The 19111-nt window shown below is 59.5% G+C and overlaps 2 protein-coding genes across 2 annotated transcripts in view; one reads left to right on the plus strand and one right to left on the minus strand.

Annotated features, from left to right (window-relative positions):
- Window positions 1-28: 28 nt before the first annotated feature.
- The window catches only part of RNF123 (ring finger protein 123), a 52038-nt gene continuing 32955 nt past the window's right edge, over window positions 29-19111 (minus strand). The window contains exons 32-39 of the mRNA XM_075159315.1: window positions 16868-17007; window positions 16486-16674; window positions 14783-14858; window positions 13785-13869; window positions 1335-1477; window positions 840-934; window positions 641-726; window positions 29-538 (exon numbers count right to left, since the gene is read on the minus strand). Coding sequence (XP_075015416.1) covers window positions 439-538; window positions 641-726; window positions 840-934; window positions 1335-1477; window positions 13785-13869; window positions 14783-14858; window positions 16486-16674; window positions 16868-17007 — 914 coding nt within the window. The 3' untranslated portion in view covers window positions 29-438. The remainder of the gene's footprint in view (window positions 539-640; window positions 727-839; window positions 935-1334; window positions 1478-13784; window positions 13870-14782; window positions 14859-16485; window positions 16675-16867; window positions 17008-19111) is intronic.
- Window positions 3457-4995, plus strand: AMIGO3 (adhesion molecule with Ig like domain 3). Its single transcript, XM_075158466.1, has one exon. The coding sequence runs from the start codon at window positions 3457-3459 to the stop codon at window positions 4987-4989; it is 1533 nt and encodes a 510-aa protein (XP_075014567.1). The 3' UTR covers window positions 4990-4995.

Below are 19111 nucleotides of genomic sequence, written 5' to 3' on the forward strand. Positions count from 1 at the left end.
TCCCCTCCCTGTGTCTCAGGGCACCACATAAGGAAGAATAATTTAATGCTGCATTTCATGAAGTCAGCCCCCAGCCAGGGGCAAGTTAACAGCCCGAATGCCCAGCCCAGCCCCCCTGCCCCAGCGCCGGGGCTGCCACGTGTCCCCCGGGCTGCCGCAGAGCCCAGGCCTTGGGCACCCCTCCCTGAGAACGGCCCATGGGGCAGAGGGGCTGCCATGGCCCAGGCCCTGGGCCAGGGGGACGCTGGCCCCAGAGCCTGGCATCGGGCCTCTCCCTCCCCGCAGCCCCCTGCCCCACGCTGCGGCCCCGTGCTGGGTCCTGGCCCTGTGGGCGAGGGCCCCGCGGCCCTGGGCAGGGCGAGCGTTTGGGGAGAAGCCAGTGTGCGGCGGGGGGGCCGCCCCGCTCAGCTGGGGGAGCCCGCGGTGCGGGGCTGGGCGCTACGAGCTGGCTGGCTTGGTGAAGTCGTCCACCCCCGTAATGGTGGCTTTGCAGAAGAAGCAGTCCTTGTTGTTCATCAGGTGCTGGTTGATGCAGGCTCTGGGACAGAGGAGGAAAGAGCGTGAGCTCCCCCCCGGCATGGCCTGGGGGGCCGGGGGCTGGCAGTCGCCCCGGTGGGGGTCGCGCACACGAGCTACTCACTTGCACGACTTGTGGGAGCAGGGTCTGAAGATGGCCGAGATGGGGTGTGCGTAGCAGATGGGGCACAGGTCTTCCTCGCTGGTGGGCTGGGGGGGAGCACCAGGTCGTTAGCGATGGCAGCAAAACCCCGTGTCCCAGGGCAGCTGTGCCGGGAGCCGGGGCTGCTGCCGAGCATGGGGATCGGACCGGGGGGACTCACCAGCGTGGTGGCAGCCGCCTGCTTGGACTCCTCGCTCAGGTGGCTCAGCATCTTGTCCACCTTCGCCAGCTCCTCCACGCTGATGTACTCTGTGTCTGTGGGGACAAAGCGGGTGTGCGTGGGGTGAATGTGACCCTCGGGCTGCCCCGAGGCTGCTGGGTGGATGCATGGGGGGGCTGCAGCTGCCCTCGGGGACCAGCCAGGACAGGGAGCCTGGTGCTGGGGACTGGGATCCCCATGCTGGGGACAGCAAGCTGGCCATCGGGTGCTGCAAGGGGACAAAACTGCTGCCAAAAGCGGGCACTGGACACAGCCCCATACCAAGCGCCACTGCTGGGGGACAGCGGGGCAGCCATGGATCCCAGTCCCCAGGGCTAAGGGCGCTGGGACATGTCGCAGGGGACACAGACGCCAGCAGCCCTGTCCCCCCCTCCCAGCCGTGGCCGGGCGGTGAGCACAGCCCAGATCCCAGCACAGGGCTGACACAACACTTACAGGTGTGCAGGGAGAAATGGCGCTTGTCCGCAGCCGGGGCGGCAGTCGCCAGGGCCGAGGGCTCCGCGTGGCCCAGCAGGTACTGGATGGAGCGCAGCTGGAAGCAGGGGTCCGCCAGCAGCACCGCCGTCGCGCGCTCGGCCCTGCAAAGGGAGACAATCGGGCATCTGCCCTAGGTACAACCCACCCCGTGGCCACAAGGCCACCCGGCTGCGTCCCCAGCTGGTGGACCCACCCCCCCCCGCCAGCAGCATCGAGCTGGGCAAAGATGCTCAAATGCAGCTGAAGGGCAGCAGCCCTCCTCCTCCTCCTCCTCCTCCGCCTCCTCCTCCTCCTCCTCCACCCCCTGCTCAGAGGCCCTGGGGATCGATACGGCGCATTAGCACTTGCTGAGGCTGCAGCCCTCGCGCACCGGTGCCCGGCTGAGCCTGGGGAGCTGCAGGGCGGCTGCAGCAGCCAGCACCACCCTCGCATCACAGCACCGCAAGGGTAAAAGGAGACGTGCCACGCAGCAGCCTCATGCCCGGGGACTGTGGCCCCCCTGCACCAAGGGGACGGCTCAAGGTGCCCCCAGGGCAAGTGGATGCCCCCAGACGGCAGAAGGGAGCAGTTGTGGCTCCACGCATCAGTGGGGACAGCCAGGACAGATGAAGGGCACCTTAACGAGCGTCTCCATCAGGCACCAGTGCTGTGGCCTGTTCACAGCCCTTGGCAAGGAGCAGAGCTGGCTCCATGGCCAGCCCTCGGGCAAGCAGAGCCGCCCTGGCGGGAGGAGGCGGCGGGGGGCGAGGGAGAAGCCCGGCGGCGCAGGCTGAGCCTGGGCCGGGGCGCAGGGGGTTAACAGCCCCTTGACGCGTGGCAGCCGCAGCCGCCAAATTAGCTTTTTGCTGCCCTAATGGAAACCAATTCCCCAGCCCAGCGGCTTTCCGCTTCCCACTGACGCGCCCGGGCTCTGGGTAATGACATTCCTGCACGTCCTTCACCCTGTGGCCACCCCCTCCCGGCCGGCACCCCCTCTGCCGTGGGGACCCCCACTGGGATCAGCCGGCCCTGCTCACCCCATGGCCGGGGGTGCTGGGGGGTCCCTGCCAGCTCATGCAGGGGGTGGTTAGGATGAGAGCAGCGGGAAGGACCACGACTGGGTGCTAAGCAGCTGCGGGGGCAGGGAATGACCGCCATCCCCGCTCCCAGCCTGGGTGCAGGATCAGACTCGAGGGGCTCCCAGAGGTGACAATGGGGCGGGTTTATTCCAGCATCCTCCAGGAGGCTGGGCAGTCGCAGAGCAGCCGGCGCGGCCGCCTTACAAATTACAGCCGGTTGAGGTTGCCGTTCTCCAGCGAGAGGGATGGCGGCTGCGCACCGGTAAGGCCGGAGGGTCGGCGAAGTGGCCCTGAGCACCCCTGGGGACAAGCGACCACGCAGGGCCGGTGCCGGCTGCGCATCGCCCTGCCCACTCGCAGGACGGCAAGGGAGGGCCACAGCCACGGCCACCACCGCGGCCACCACTCCCCGCGCCGGGACCAATGGGATCCCGCCCGGCCCACACGTCGCGCACCGCCAGCGCGTAAATAAGGGCAGGAGCGGGACCGCGTTCCTGCAGCAAGCCCGGCTCCCTGGGAGATGCTGGCCAGCAGGGAGCCGGACGCTGGATGGGGGTCACAGGGGGCCGGAGCACGGGGATGTGCCACGGCGGTGCTGAGCAGTGAGAAACTTCACGCTCCAGGGACGTGCGGCTCTGGGAGGCAGGGAAGCGTTCACCAAGCTTGAAACACAGCCCCGAAACGCTGGAGCGACTCAGCCCCCTGATGCCGGACGCCAGCCCCCACCCGCCCACCCTGCACCTGGGTGCCAGGCAGCCCACGGCCGTCCAGAGCACAGGTACGCGGCAGCCTCGCGTGAGACGCGGCAGAGCTGGGCAGGGCGATGCCGCCCTTTAACTCTTTTCAAGCCCCACGGCTGGAATCGGGATCCTCCTTTGCGAGGTGCAAAGAGGCATCTGTGGATGCTTGGTAGAGCCCCCCCCCAGCCAAGACAGCACAGGGGGAGACCGGGGAGGACCGCGGCACGTCTTCTCTCGCGTCTCGTGGAGCCGGGCTGTGCTGCCGGGCTCCTGCCCGGCACAATGTCCCCGCGGGGGCTCTCAGACCCGCTCTGGCCGCGAGTGGCAAAGCTGCTGCTGCTGCTGCTGCTCCAGCTGTGCGCCCATGGCCGCGCTCCCCGTGCCTCCTCGCTGCCCCGCAGCTGCCCCGCCGTCTGCATCTGCACCTCCGACCTGCTGAGCTGCAGCCGGCAGACGCTGCAGCGCGTGCCCCGGGCGCTGCCGCCCACCGCCACCACGCTGGACCTCAGCCACAACGCCCTCACCCAGCTCCACGACCGCTGGCTGGCTGCCCTCCCACACCTCGAGGCCCTCCACATCAGCCACAACCAGATTAAGGACCTTTCTCCGCAGGCCTTCCACAATGCCTCCTACCTGCGGCACCTCGACATGTCCTCCAACCACCTGCACGCCGTCGAGACGCACTACTTCGACGCGCTGGTGAGCTTGGAGGAGCTTCTGCTCTACAACAACCGCATTACACGCGTGGATGAAAACGCCTTCACCAAGCTGAGCGGCCTGCGGAAAGTCTACCTGAGCTGGAACAACCTGACCACCTTCCCCTTCCGCTCGGTGCAAGGGCTGGGCAACTACAGCCTCCGCACGCTGGACCTCTCCTCCAACAGCCTGAGCAGCATCCCCGTGGAGGAGCTGGCGGCTCTGCCCGAAAACATCAGGAACGGCTTGTACCTGCACAACAACCCCGTCAGGTGCAGCTGCCCGCTCTACCTGATGCTCCAGCGCTGGAAGCAGCGAGGTTTCAGCTCCGTGAAGGATTTCTTCGAGGAACACACCTGCAAGGTGTCTGACAACGTGCCCCGGTCCCTGATCAAGTTCCTCAAATACAGCCACATGTTCGAGAACTGCTCCGCGGGCCCCGAAGACGTGCAACCCGTGCCCTTCCCCGTGATGGTGGGCCAGACCCTCCTGCTCACCTGCAACACCAGCCTGCCGGCTGCGGCCACCACCTACATGTGGATCTCCCCTCACCACGAGCCCATCAAACACCCAGGGAACAGCAACCGCTCTTTGGAGGTCTACCGCAATGGCAGCCTGAAGATTGAGGAGGCCAAGCCCTGGCACTCGGGGGTCTACGTGGGCTTGGCCATCAACAGCCCCCACAATTTCAGCAGGCTGTGCGAAGTCAACGTGACGGTCTACTACCCCAAGCCAGATGGGGAGACCTTCAGCACCGGCCTCACGACCCTGCTGGGGTGCATCGTGAGCCTGCTGCTCGTGCTCATTTACTTGTACCTCACGCCCTGCCGCTGCCTGAGCTGCTGCAAGAAGCCGGCTCCTCTCAGCCCTCCGCAGGAGTGCAGCGCCCAGTCCTCCATCCTCAGCACCACTCCCCCCGCCACCGACGGGCCAAACCGCAAAGTCAGCGCCAACAAGCACGTGGTCTTCCTCGAGCCCGTCAGGGAGACGCAGAACGGCAAGATCCGCCTGGCCCTCGGCGAGGAATTCCCCGACGCCAAGCACCCCAAGGTCCTGCAGCTCAAGTCGGACTCGGAGTCCATCAGCTCCGTCTTTTCGGACACCCCCATCGTGTCGTAGCGGGGCAGGAGGGAGCTCGGAGGAGAGCCAGGGCCTCCCGAGAGCTGTTCTCCTCCATCGCTGCTAGAAGCAGGATTATCGGGCACCCTGAATTCCTGCTTGACTGCGACCCACAAGGGTGATCGGTATCACCCGCATCTGCTTCAGCCACGAGCCCCTGGTGGGTTTTGGGCTGGGGGCACGTTGGTGCCCAGCAAGAGCTCCTCGTGCAAGCCACCGGCAACAGCCTCGTTAGCACAAGGGTAACGCTGACAAACCCAGCACGCCCGAGAAACCCCTACTTCGTTCGGGCAGCCAAACTCTCTAATGGTGACAGTGGGGCTGGCAGTCTGCCACGTTCCCGGGCGTGCGAGACTCAACCCTGCACCACCGCCACAGACCCCCAGGCCAAGGAACCGCTGTGACGAGTGGGGCACTGTCCTTGTTCACGCCAGGGCTCCCGGGGATGGCGGTGCCACCGTCCTCCCCAGCCTGTGCCGGTCCCCATCAGCATGCCGTGGATGGGGGCAAGAGGGGGGCGTTGACCCCGTCGCAAGGCGGGGGTACGCACCCCCCTCTCCCTGAACGTGGCCACGCAGGAGGGATGAGCTCAGCGCCTGTCCAGCCACGCAGCCAAGCAAACGTTACAAGCTTTTGCCTCCCAAGAAGCTGTAAATAGTCAAGGCAGGATTAGGTGATGTGATACAGCGCCCCGGCCCGCATTGCTCAGAGCTCCCCGTGCCACCAAGGACGATGAGGTCTCAGATGCACCACCCTCCTTCGCTGCTTCTCCTTGAGGCGGACAAACGCGCTGCTAAAGCACAGCTATCTAGGCAGTAATCTAATAAGCCTATCGATAAATGTGAGTAATCCTCTCCTCTCTCGGGTCGTAATTCTCTAGTTACATTGGAATAAAAATGCCTATTTTTTTAAGCTTACACTGGGTTGAGCGTCTCCTTGCCCTTGCAGGGCAGCAGTGCGGAGCTGCCCTGCATCCCACGGGCGTAGCGGCAGATGTCTGGGGGTCTGAGGGAACCCCAAATTCCCGCTGGCCCGGCACACGGAGCCGGGCGATTTGCACCAGGCTGGCAGCCTCTGTTCCCATCGAACGGCAGTAGGTCGGCCTCGGCGAGGGGGTTAAATGTGCCGAGATGGAGCTGGTGGCCTGGGGATGGTGCGAGAGGAGTGTCCAGTGCCTTGTCCCCAGTGACGCCTGGGAGCTGGGGAGGGAGCAGCTGACACAAGGGCACATCCAGACCTCAACAGGGACGAGCAGGATTTAGATGCGGGGGAGAGGCACCTTGGGGAGACCCGCTCGGGGTCGGACTGGCCCTGTCTTTGGCTGAGTCCCGGCGCTCTGCACATGGAGCCCTCACCTCACCGGGTGCCTGCACCGCTTTCCCCAGGGCCCAGCCTTGCATCGCCCCCGGCACAGGGAGCGGCTCTGCCCCCCTGTAATGCCTGCGCGACCCCGCAGAGGGATAAGGGTGTCCCCCCATCTGCCGGCCACCACTGCCCCGAGCAGGAGCATGTGGCTGTCACCTACAGCACGGGGGATGCTGGGGCCACCCCGCAGGTAGGGGCACAGCTCAGACACAACCCAGGAACGGGGACCAGGACACTTTGCAAACCTTCCCCCCCAACTGCAGCCCGCCACGGCCATGAGCCCCTGCCCCAAGAGCTGCTGGCAGCCCTGTGACCGGTGGGAGGGGAAGGTCCCTGGGGCATCAGGACACCTCTAGCACCCGTCCTTCAACTTTTTCAGCCAGGAAACAAGCAGCTTTTTTCCCAGCAAAAAGTCAACCATGCCCAAAGCCCTTGTCAGAAACCCCCCATCCATCCAAGGAGGAGAGAGCATTTGGGAGAGCAGCTATCCTGAGACAACCGCAGCCGCCCAGCGCCCCTCCTGACGCTGACCTTGCATGCAGCTTCATGCGATACGTGCCCCGCTGCCGCACGCCCCGCAGCTGCTGCTCGGTGGCTGGTGAAGGCAACGGGATGCGGAGCGACAGGCCCCACTGGCTTGCGCCCTCGCTCCCCGCGTGCCCGCCGCTGCCGGCCCTGTCGCCTTGCGTTAGCGCAGCGCTCCTGACGAGGCCGGGACGCTGAGCCGGCCGCGCCGGGGTGCTGCCGGGGGGTGGCGAGGTGCTTTGGTGTCAGATGGATAGGTGAGTGGCACCCTGCCCCTCGAGGGGCACCCTGGCTTTGCACCTGGGCAGGGATCCCACGGGAAGGATGGTTTGAATTTGCCCTGGGAACATCTGGGAAACAGAGGAGACACCACCGAGAGGGCCCAGGTCCAAACCCAACAAGGGCACTGCCCGGAGCGTGGCCTGCGCCTGCCCAGACAGTGCCGAGCCCCCCGCCGGAGCCCATGCCGGATCTAAACACTGTGTCCGCCTCCAAAAGGAAAGGCGAAGTGCTGCTCTGGGCTCCAGCACCCGGAGTGGGTGTTACGCTCCCGTTGCTCTTCTGTCGCCATCCTTGTAGGTCTCCTCGCAAACCTTCCCCCTCCTCGGTGCCAACATCAGCTTCCCGGGCATTAGTGCTCCGGCAAACCTGCACCCTCAGCTGAGGCTAATGACTGAAGCTCGGGAAAAGCTCAGGGCAACTGGAGTGTAGGAAAAGCTCCTGAGGGCCTCTCTGGGGACACTCCAGCTTCGAGAAGCCAACGAGAGCTCTTCTAGCCTGGCTGCAACTCTCCTGTCCCTGCAGGAAGGCTGAGCCCCGCTATGCCGGGGACGGCATATCTGAGGTTCGTGTCAGCGTCGCTCCCAAGGGCTCGACGCTGCCTTTACCCAGGAAAACCGTGCTGCTGCGTTTCACACCTTTCTGATGCTCGGGAAGGACCCCGCACCACATTGCTGCTCCAACCAGCAGGGCAAGGCAGTTTGAACTATCGAAGCAGCTCATTAAGCAGCCTAAAAGGCAAATCATCTCAGCAAGGAAAAACATAGCCATGAGCACAGCCTCCCTGACAGGCAGGAGTTGGGAAATGTAATGGATGGTCCCTGAGGAATACACCGTCCTCTCTCGGCAGCCATCTGCACCATTACAGCCCCGGCTCACTGCCAAACTGGCCTCCCGCTCCTTGACTCGGCAGGGTAAAGTAACGGGTCAGCACAAAGCACGGCATCCCTGGCACGCAGGGATGAAGGACTAGCTTTGGGGACCAGCCTCCAGTGCTGACTCCTGTCTCCCCTGGCACTTCACATCTCAGCCAGGGCAACGCGGGCATGCTGAATGCCAGTCCTGCTGCCGGGGCTGGACACACGGTGTATACGGTTGGACCTGGATCCTTTCCTTATGATGCTTATGGTTTTCCAAAGAGCTCGAAGCAGCAAAAGCTGGCACTGGCCAGCACAATGCCTGCTCCTGCCACCCAGCGTGTGCCCGACAGCCCCGAGGGGATGGAGATCCCAGCCTTGGCAGTCCCACTGCTCAGGATGCAGTGCTTAGAGCTGGCAGCTTGTAAAAACTGTAAGATCAGTAAGGCCAGGCTCCTTTTTTAACTGTGAAACCTAGGTCTGAGCTAGTCACTCCTCCGTGCTCTGGCTCACACTCACCCTGATACGTTACGTACTGCAAGGCTTGCGTACCTCTCATTTTCTGAGTTTTTACGGCAAGGTAGCAAGGACTCCTTTAGACTGAGCGGTCCATGAAATGTCTACTCCTGCACCTCCTTCCACCACAGCTCGCCCATCAGTACGTGTCGAAGGAGCATTAGTGTTTAAGTGATCAGTAATCACAGTGTCCTACGGGAGCACAGAGAGCTACCATGTCCAGCGGGGACCAGCCAAGTCCCCAGGGTCCCAGCAGGACTCCAGCATGCCAGGCTGAGTTTAGTAACCTGCAGACTGGAATCTTCCGTGACTTTTCCAGTGGAGGTGACCCCCAAACCACCTAGCAATTGAACAGAGTCTGTTTAGCCTGCCTCCCCCACCTGGCCTCGTGCCTCCTCACCTTTCTGCTCACCAGCGTTACTTCTGCCCAGGGAATCTCTCCGTCTCTTCCCTTCTGCCAGTCCAACCCCCTGCACCCATCTGTACTGTGCAAAGGAGAAGAGTGCAGAGATCCAGCCAGAATTACCCCAACATCAGGTGAGCTTAGTGCTGCTCCTCCCGGCAGGTCCTGCTGGCTCGTGCTCAGCATCCCACTGGCACAGCGTGGTTGTTTCTGGCCCATGATCCCCGTCCTGTGCTCTGCTGGCTGGTAGCACCGTGTTCCTGGTGACCACAGTGCTCTTCCCTCTGTCCTCTCCATCTTTTGGGCAGAAGTCCCTGGAAGCTGCACCCTGAAGGCTGCTTAGGTCTTTTCTTGTACAGTTGTGTCTCAGACAAGTTCAGTGGCTCTGTGCACGTGCCCTAACCCTCCAGACTCACCCTGAGAGCATCGGCTGCGGGCAGGGCTGGGGAATGCGCTGCCCGGCCTCGCTCCCCTTGCCTCCTCCGAGTGGATGGTGTCCACGGGGCATGGGGGAAGCCTGAGGAGCAGAGCGGTGGCCGATCCCTGGCACAACATGGCTCATCTCCACTCTGGGATGGCCACTTGCTTTCCACAAAGCCTTTTCCAACGTATATGCCTGGTCCTAATTACAACATGCCCTTGCACGCAGGGGACCAACAGCCTCACCATTGGGCCTTGCCACTTCTCTTGCCTCTCGCCAGGATCCTTACACAAGCTCTGGCCGATGCCGCTCCATTAGCTCGCTCCAAAGGAGGCTTAATAGAAAATCTGCTCAATTATTTAGCAGACAAACGGGGGGATGATACCGGCTGAAGGCAGCCAGGGTCTCTGGCGTGGACCCAATGATTCAGCCCAACTCCTGGCTCAGCCTGCCAGATCCTGCCCTCCCTCTCCTCCCCGCAGAACCAAGGCTCTGTCTTCAGAGCCTGGCAAACAGGCAGCACACGGGCATCCCTGCCCGCCCGGCCCCGCCAGGCGCTGACACTCCCTGCAACGAAGGTGCTGCCCCACTGCTGTCAGACCTGAGGGCTGCGAGGGGGCGGCACGTCAGGAGGCCTGAGCAGTCCCAAAACAACATTGCAGAGGCCAAAATAGTTTTAAAACAAGGAGCTGTTGCCTGTTGGTGAGACAGCCCAGCCCCCAGCGCCAGGCTGCCCCGCTCTCGCCTGCTTTTTGAGGAGGTTTAGCTCCCTCCCGGCAGGAGGGACAGGCAGCTGCTCTGCCCGGAAACACAGCTCCTGCTGTGGGAACTAGAAGACCCTCTGCTGAGGCACCCCAGTTTGAGCTAGCAGCCTCCCCATCTGTGCCCTGCACTAATGCTCCTCTGCCCGTTTGCAAGGGTTGTTACATCCTGCGAGGGAGCCGAGACATGCTGGTTACCAGCGCCAGGTTTTCCTTTCCACCCTCCATCCCCCAGCAAGCATTTGGGAGTTGTGGTCAGTGACCCATGGGGGCTTTACAAAGATCAGTAAGCCCGGACGAGGTGAAGCTTTGGTTCACCACGAGCAGCACCAGCCGTCCCGCCGGACCCGACGAGGAAATGCATTCTTTCTCTTGCAAAAGCACAGCCCGCTCCATCCAGGGACTAAGGCATATGATGTATCAACTGTCTCATCACATCCCAGCCTGGGCAACGTTCCCTTTCCTTGTGCTTAATGGCTCTGTTTAGTGCCAGGAGGCCGTAGGAAGAGGACTTGATGCCTGGCTGAGTGTCCTGTGCTGGGCAAGGAGCAGCCGAGGCATCCGACTGCATCCTGATAACATGGCTGGATGAGTCGGCAGGGCCCTGGCTCTCCTTGCTCCCACCCTTCCCCGCTGGAATGTTTTGGCCCCATAAATGGGACCTCATTCCTCCACCCCCAGGTGAACCTGTCCTCTCTGTCCCAGGGCAAAGCTTGCAGCACCTTCCAACCAAGCGCCTGGCACAGCGTCGGCTCGCTGGGTTAAAGGCAACCAGAAGAACCACAGTCAAGCCAAGGAAGTCACCCAAGGTCCTGTCCCCTGTCCTCATCCTCTGGGGCAGAGCCTCCTTGCAGGGAACCAGGATAACAGCTAGTGTCCTAGGCAATTCCCACACAGAAGTTCCTACATGCAAACGTGGGTCGGATAATCTCTCTCTGTTAATGATTTCTGGCAATCTGGGTGTTGCCAAACGGGACCTGGAAGAGATTTCTACCTGCTTCCAGCACTGCCCAGGCAGTGTGCTTCAGAGGAAGGAAAAAAAGCCTGTCTTCTTATCCTGCTCGCTGCACTGAGAGGAAGGGAAAAAGGAAAAAGGAGAAGTGTCTCCTCTTGAGTTCATATAAAACAAGTCTGTTCTGGAGAGCCTGATTACATAAGGGATCCTTTAAATCTCTTCAGTTACCTTCTGCAGCAACACGACCCATGGCAATCATCTCCCGCGGGAGTGTACAGACCCAAGGAAGGTTTGAATTCTTCTTTTCCATTCCACAGACCATCCTCTTACTCACGCGCTTGGAGACGGATGCTTCCCATTGCCCTGCTCTGGGCCAGCCGTTGTTGAGCTGTACCATCTCCCTGGTTTTTGGGTGACTGTGAGGAGGAGATCCCTACGGGGCTCTGCTCACCCCAGCTGCACCTCCCAGTCCTACAGCACCCTGCGGCGATGGTGCCAAGAGACTTGCACACGGGATCACGCCAGGACTGAACTCTCGAGGAACACAAAGGCAGCAGAAAAGCCTCTGCGTTTCCTCTCATATCTGCTGTCTTTCTCCACCCTGTCCCTGTTTGCTGTTTTCGAACATGCCTGCGCAGAGCAGAACCATTCCATAAGCGGGGTGCAACACTCGCACCCCAGACCTCAATTCAAAGTGCTGCAAAGAGGGTGGATAGCTCAGCTTTCCTTTCAATGTCAGGGACTCCGCCTGCGGCCACGCTGATCTCTGCCATCAGGCTGCCCATCCCCTCTGCTCAGGTAGCGGTAGAGGGTCTCCAAGCCACTCACCCTTGGTTCTTTTGTCTTGATTGACCTGCAATGTTTGCTTGCCTTTTATATCAGTGACTTATCAAATCTCAGATTTATTGCAGGGCTTTGCAAAATCACACTGAAGCATTTTGTTTTATAGACAATTTCCCTAGGCTTCCTCCTGTTTCACCTTGTGCTTCTCCTGCTCAGCTAGGTCCACCATGAGGACATGATGCTTTGCCCACATCATTCCCCCATTTTGTATTTATTTCTGCTTTCCAGTGCCCAAGGAGGCGACTACAAAGCCCTTGATGATCAGTCAGAGACTTCCCGCTTCCCAACCGGATACCACAGGATATGGCATCTCTGGTTTGCGACCACGCAGCCTGCCGCTGCCCAAGGCACAGAGGATGCTGTTGGCAGACTGGGGACAGTGCCGCTTGGTGATGTACAGCCCCTTTGACACCGGCTGCCCGGGTTTCCCTAACCCAAAGCACAACTGGCTTTTCAGGTAAAGGAGACACAGTCTGGAAGCTTTTTGTCCCCCCAGGACTCCCTGCGGGCTGGGAAGGGTGTGATTTTCGTCACACTACCATCCTGGCAGCGCTCTTCAGAGTTTGCTGAACTGAGGGCCAGAGAAAGAGCTTTATCCCTTCCCCTCTTTGACTCTACAAGCGACCTGGTCTGGGGCAGATGTTTAAGGGACAGGGAGCCAGGGAAGGACTTCTCATCCTGCCTGGCATGCAGGGAACTGCTTTATCACCTCCCCACTTCCCTCCAGGAAGAAGTGTCTAGTTGTGGTGTCAAATTCATGACGTTTGCCCTTTCCACAGAGCAGGATTCTGGGGGCGAGCAAAATCCCCCCCCGTTCCCGGTCCAGAAAGGCCACTGATCAATGACCTTGGCTAAGCTCTTGGTGCTGTCACACTCGGGGCTGTGAGACTGGTGCAGCAGCCACAGGAGGCAGGATATAATTAGATATATTTGTCTACATCTTTGAGTCCTTGAGAGAAAAAGCTGAAAGACTGGCTGCAGGGCTGAGCTGCTCGGCCAGATGGGGCTCCGCTCTCCACAAAGCCAGAGACTATCATGTTCTCCAAACGCGAAAACAAGGAGGATTTGCAGCGCAGACAGAACAGCCCCATCTCCTACAGCATCCTACAGGGCACAGTGGCCGGGCAAGACACCTACGAATGACACTGGGAGAGAGCAGAGGCAGGGCTGCAGAGGATATCAGCATGAGCCTATTTTCAGGACTCGGCGCAAGCAGGCACACACATAAACCACCAGGTCAGCTGTGGCTTTGTCCGGCTGCATCATTCCCCCAGTGCTGTCTCTCTGAATAGCTGGTTACCATAAAGACAAGAAGATTTGCTTCATCTGTAAATCAGCATCACGTAAGGGCCTGGACATAATTTGTCTCACCTTTGTGCCACAGGTCTGGGCAGCCAGAGAGCTCTACACACATTTTGATGCCTCCCCAAGATGTGTCCAGAGCGAAGGAGCTTTAATGAACTCCCTTGCATCCATTGCTGTGTGTCACAGCACTTTGCCTGCATCACTGCAACAGCATAGCTCTTTCACATGCGGCGCTCACATCTCCGACAGCAGTTGTCCTGTTGCATGGAGTGCCAGACCCCATCCTGGGGAGGAAGGTGCACAGCACCTCATAGCTACCTCTCACGAGGGCTTTCCTGCACCACAGGAAGGAATTTTGCACCCAGCAGTAGCACTGGGATGCAGCTGCTGCAGGGGCACGCGGCTCCTTGGCTTCTCCCTGCTCCATGCACATCTGCCTCACCTCGCTTTGGCCCCCACGCACCCACATCACTCCTGCAACACCTCCCATGGCACTGACTACTGCAGCGCCCAAAGCAATGCCATATGCGGCGACTCTGGGCTTCGGAAGTCAAAAGCCACTCACCCCTGAACGTCAGTGTCCACAAGCAGCCGGACCAGTATCCCCGTCACAGCCACAAGGATTGGGTAATGGTCCACGCTCTCCAGCCCTAGGGAAACAAAAGAGAAATATAAAGCCGCTGCCACCGCACGACAGGCAGAGCAGGGCTGCACCGCTATTTCCAGACTCGGTGGCAGAGCAGTCCAGGAGGTAGGGACCATGACTTGGGCTCTCCGGTGGGGCCATGGGTTTCACTGAGGACAGAGGAGTGTTCCCCACTAATGCGAACCCCAGACTCAGGCACTGCCCTCACGATGAAGCACCCCTGCCTCTTCCAAGCCTCAAGAGGAGAAGGTGGTCTGTCCCCCCCCCAAGCAGGCAGGAAAATCCAGCTGCTGTATGGGAAATATAGGATGCCCATAACACAGCACCTGGAGCCAGTCTCTGCTAACAGGCACAACTCAGCTGCCCACAGTCAACTCCACGAGGAAAAGGGCTGATGTTGGTGAGAACGGCTTCCCCCAGCAATTCAGCGCACCTTTTACTTGATGCAGAGCACAGCAACCAAGTCTGCTACCTAAACCGCAATCTGTCCAGGGCTTTGAGCCTTTCAAACAGCTCCCACCTAACCTGTGTCACATCAGCACCCAGCAAGGCACCTCCCCGCCCAAGCACAGCACGGCTGCCACTTCCACACGGACAGCCAGACCCCTGCATCAGCTGCCTCGTGAGGACAGAGATCCTGGAGGGAACCGGAGCTGCTGGGCAGACAGAGGCTAAGAGCCTAGGAAGAGCACCAAAGCTGAGGTCTGCCTGGAGGATTTACATGTCTTCTGAAGACAGCACTTCTGTGGCAGTCCGTGGCACCAGACTGGCTTCCCAGCCAGGGATGTGGCAGGCCTGAGGTCTGATCCCATACATCTCCGCACCGACCTTCAGTACAAGCCCTCCCCCACCTCCCAAGGGCATGCCTCCAGCGTGTTTTCAATGGAGAGAGACAGAGAGTTAATGCGTGGACTCACCTGGCAGGCGGAGGTTGACCACTCTGTCAAACAAGTTCCTTTCAGCTGTCACACGGTTCAGCACCTGGTTCAAGAGCTGTGTAGGGAAAAGCAGAGAGGGTTTTTATTTTCTGGATGGGCCTTCCTGTGAGCAGCATCCAAAGGGCATGCTTTGGGGCAGCATGTCCTTAGAGCTCAGGCTCGGTGCCTGGGAGCTGGTGGATGCACAGAGGGAGGCTCGCAGCACAGTCCTAGCTTGGCCCTGGCACAGAGGGAGGTGGCACCACACCACAGTGGTTGTACCAGACCCAAATTTCCCAGGAAAGAGTCAGTCTGAGGTCAAGACACCTCAATCTCAGCATCTTCCACCTAAATCTGAATCCCACCTACAGATGCCAAGTTACTTCTGTGGATAAAAGCTCTTGGCAAGCAGAAGCTACAGTCCCTAGAACAGCCACAGCCCGTGAAGAGCGAGTTGGCAGGGCAAAAGGGGGGTGAAGTACAGTCCAGGTCCTGCCCTGCCTGGAGCTGGCAGCAGGTTGGACCTACCAGCCCTGAAGCATGGGATGAGCGCAGAGAGCAATCTGCTTCTCTGCTTGACAGAGCATCACAACAGGCAGAGATTTCTGCCTATGACCAGCACAGAAGGAATCAACTGTAAAGACACTTAATTAGCCACCATTAGCGCTCACCCAAACCCCCAGTGGGATGAGCGGGGACTGCTCCAGGCTTGACACAGCCGCTGCAAGCTGTGCACCGGCTCTCAGACGCAGCATCCCTCTTCCTGTCGCCCTCATGCACGAAGAGCAGAATTCTGCACCCCTCTGTGGGCATGTTCAGCGGTGGGGCACAGCTTCGTGGGAGCACCAGGATGCGAGGGGGATGCTGCAGCACCCTATTCCCCAGCTTGCCTGAACCACCTGCTGAGGGCCCCTCGCTTTCCTCCTCGCACAGGGAAAATCCCGGGATTCCAGGCTGAGCACTTCCCTCAAGATCGCCGTACTAGACCCCACTGTGTCTTGCTTTGCCTCATCTGCTCAGAGCCCTGAGCCTCAACCCCTGGAGCAACCCAACCCTTGCAGTATAGGTAAGGTATATATGACTGTTCTCCATTAGGCTGGCTCGTACAAGAGCAGCCGCATGTCCTCAGGGCTTTCCAGGTTTGCTCACGCTTTAGAATAGAAACTAATTTACTGGAGCCTAAGGGGTGTTGTGGGTTGGAATGGGGCTGTCCCAGTCACCCTGGCAGGGAAGTGGAGACGTTTGGTACCATAGTCTAGGACTGAGGGACAAAGGACCACGATGCCTGCCCAAACACTGGGGCATGTTCCCTGTGAAGCCAGCTATACCCTCTACAGCTCTTGCTAAGATGTACCACACCTCCTCTCCGGATTTCATGGCATTGCTTATCACAGGAGCATTCAGCATTTACTGGGTGGAAGAAACTGGCCATAGCCCCTCTGAAGGAAGATTTAAGGGGCTGTCATCCTCCCTCCCGGTAGAGGTAGAAACCAGCTGCAGCCAAACTAGTTGCAAAGGAGGGGAGCAGTTGACATGCAGGGATTTTAGGGAGCACCACTTGTTCTGCAGCAGCTAGGTTTGCCATAGCAGCTTTAAGTACTACAGCGTTTGCAGCAGGAGCCCCCACGTCATAGCACATCTGCAGAGGGCCCCCTCAGAGGGACACTACAGAGGACACTTCACACCTCGCGAAAGGATGATACCTGGGCAAGCCTCCGAAGCAGCAGCTCTGACGACGGGCGATTCCAGTCGAGAAAGATCTCCGGTGCCAGCGTGACGGTCATTTCCAGCACCCTGAGCAAGCTCACCGACAGGTCAAAGCAGGTGGCGCACACCTTCAGCTGGCGGCTGTCCACAAAGTTCCTCTCCAAGCGCTCTGCTGCCTGCTGGATCTGCCAAGCAAGGGAGACAGTTTAAGAAGGTGCCCCTTCCCAAAAGGAGGGCTGCAACCCCCAGCCCAGCTCCGCTCCCAAGCGTGCCAAGGAATCGCTGCACTCGCAACCCCGAGAGCTTTGAACCTCTCTGTGTGCAGGACACGGACACCCATTGAATGCCGGACCCCGCAGCCCCAGGCGGCACACTCACCTCCTGAATCATGCCGATGAACTCGGAGAAAGCCCAGTTCAGCTGGTTGAGGACACTGTTGAGGAAGCTGGGGGCCAGGTCGCGGTCGCTGCGGAGCAGGTCTGCCATGTGCCGCTGCAGCAAGGTGGAGGGACATGGCTCTAAAACCAGAGAGCGACAGCTTCAGTGGCCTGGTCCTGGAGCGGCCGTGGGTGCGGGGCAAGGACTGTTATGAGCAGAGATCTCGCCTGTTGAGCCTCCAAGCAATTTTTTGCAACGCCAGCCTGAATTAACCAGGGAAGAGCCCTGTGTGCTCATTGCTGCCCACATGCATGGGAGCGCTGCCCTGCAGCTTGGCATCCCTCCTGCTCGGCTCTGCAGAGGCCCACGGTCAGCTCAGCCTTAACTGCTCCCGATAGCAGTGTGGCAGCTGCCTGAAGCCAGCATGGCCACCTCTGGCCTCACGTGGCCGTGCCTGCCTGCCCGTGTCCGGGGAGGAAGGCTCCTAGCAAATCCCACTGCTGAGAGGCTTCTGCACGGAGCTGGGGCTGGCTCTGCCCTCGGCAGGCTCAGGCAGGCAGGGCTGCCCACGCTCCCCGGCCAGGTTCAGCCCGCACACAGACACGTCCCCGTGGTACGTGGCATCTCGCCTCTGGGCTTTTTCACCACCAAGAGCACAGACGGGGTCAGACCAGCTGGGAAACACAGAGTCAGGGCTTTGTGGGGTGCCGGTCCTCGCGCACGGGCAGGGAAAGGAGGGAGGCACAAATGGGATGGATGCTTCTCACTAGGAAGGTTACCGGAGTTCAATCCACAGACTAAAGTTCAGGGCTTGAAGAAAGAAACTTGAACAGATTTACCAAGTATAAGAAAAAAAAAAATCCAACTACCTTTCCCTCTATTAGAAGCTATTAGTAAGTAAGAGCAGGTGGAAACTCTGGCAGCGCCGGCACAGCCATGCTGTGACTGCAGAAGGTCTTTGGGGTGGCAGCCCATGCTCAAAAGGCCAGCATGGGCAAAGGAAACACGGGACGACCTCCATCACATCCCTAGGGATCGAGAAGCGAGGCGTAACTACAGGCAGATTGCTAGCTGGGATTAGCAAAGCCAGAGCGGGATGGCAGGAGACTGTCAGCTCAAACGAGAACAGGGTAAATTATTCTGTAAATACCCACTAATAATTGCCAAGAGCTTCTGTTGTTATGGAGGACAGGCACTGATGTCTCGCAGTGCATTATCGCTCCCGGCAGGCCAGCGCCCTGGCTTTGATCCTGCCTAAAAGCACGTCTTTGGGAGGGATTTCATTATGACAAACGTCTTTGATGTCCTACTCCCACCCGCAAGTACCTTCCCAGCCCTTGGCTAGATGCGGCTCAGGGTCTGCCCAAGCTGGACGTCCTTTTTATGTATTTAATGATCCTCAGTGGATTTCTTGCCCGGTGTCCCCTGAAACTGTGTAAGCCTTTAGCATTGAATGTGTCCTGGAGCAACATTTCACAGCTCAATTGTGTGTGGCAGGAGGAAGTCGCTCCTACTCGCTTTATTTGACAATATTTATTCTTCGCAGCCCCGTCCTTCTGGCGGGAGAGACAGAGAGATGCTGCTCTGCAGTCACTTCCTCCAGCTAGCCATGATTCCACACCTTTGCGATAGCCTTTCGAACAGGAACGGCCCCAGCCTGTGCAGTTTCTCATACAGAAACTCTCACATCTTTGTCTCCTTCGCCTGAGCGCCCTGAGCCTTGCCGGTTCTCCCAGATTTTCTTCGGAGAGGTGGAATCAGAAGCGCAGCATCCAAACCACAAGCGTGAGGCAAATTTGCACAAAGGCGTAATGTGGTTTTGGTTTTGTTCTGTTTTCCTTTCCTCATAATTGCTGTTGTGTAATTTGTTCCTTTGACTGGGCATCAAACTGATATTTTCCAAAAGATTACAATAGGATGAGAGTTCAAGGATAACCCTTTTGTAAGAATTACAGTTCGAGATCCTCAGGAACTTGCTGGTCGCAAGGCGTAAGTGGAGAAGCCCAGGAGTCAACACTGGAGCCCGCTTCCAGTGGGAAGGGGAGTCTTCTCTGTCAGTGATGGACGATGGGGCACAGCACACCCTTACCAAATCTGCAGATGACACTAAACGAGGGGCTTTGTCCAATGTGCTAGAGGCACCCTGAGAAACTTGAGGATTGGGACAAAAAACCTGATCATATTCAACAAGAAAGAGAAACTTCTGCATCCGGGGAAGAATGACCCCAAATATCAGTCCTGGCT

This window comes from Calonectris borealis, chromosome 10 (genome assembly GCF_964195595.1).
Source record: "Calonectris borealis chromosome 10, bCalBor7.hap1.2, whole genome shotgun sequence".
NCBI classification, from domain to species: domain Eukaryota; kingdom Metazoa; phylum Chordata; class Aves; order Procellariiformes; family Procellariidae; genus Calonectris; species Calonectris borealis.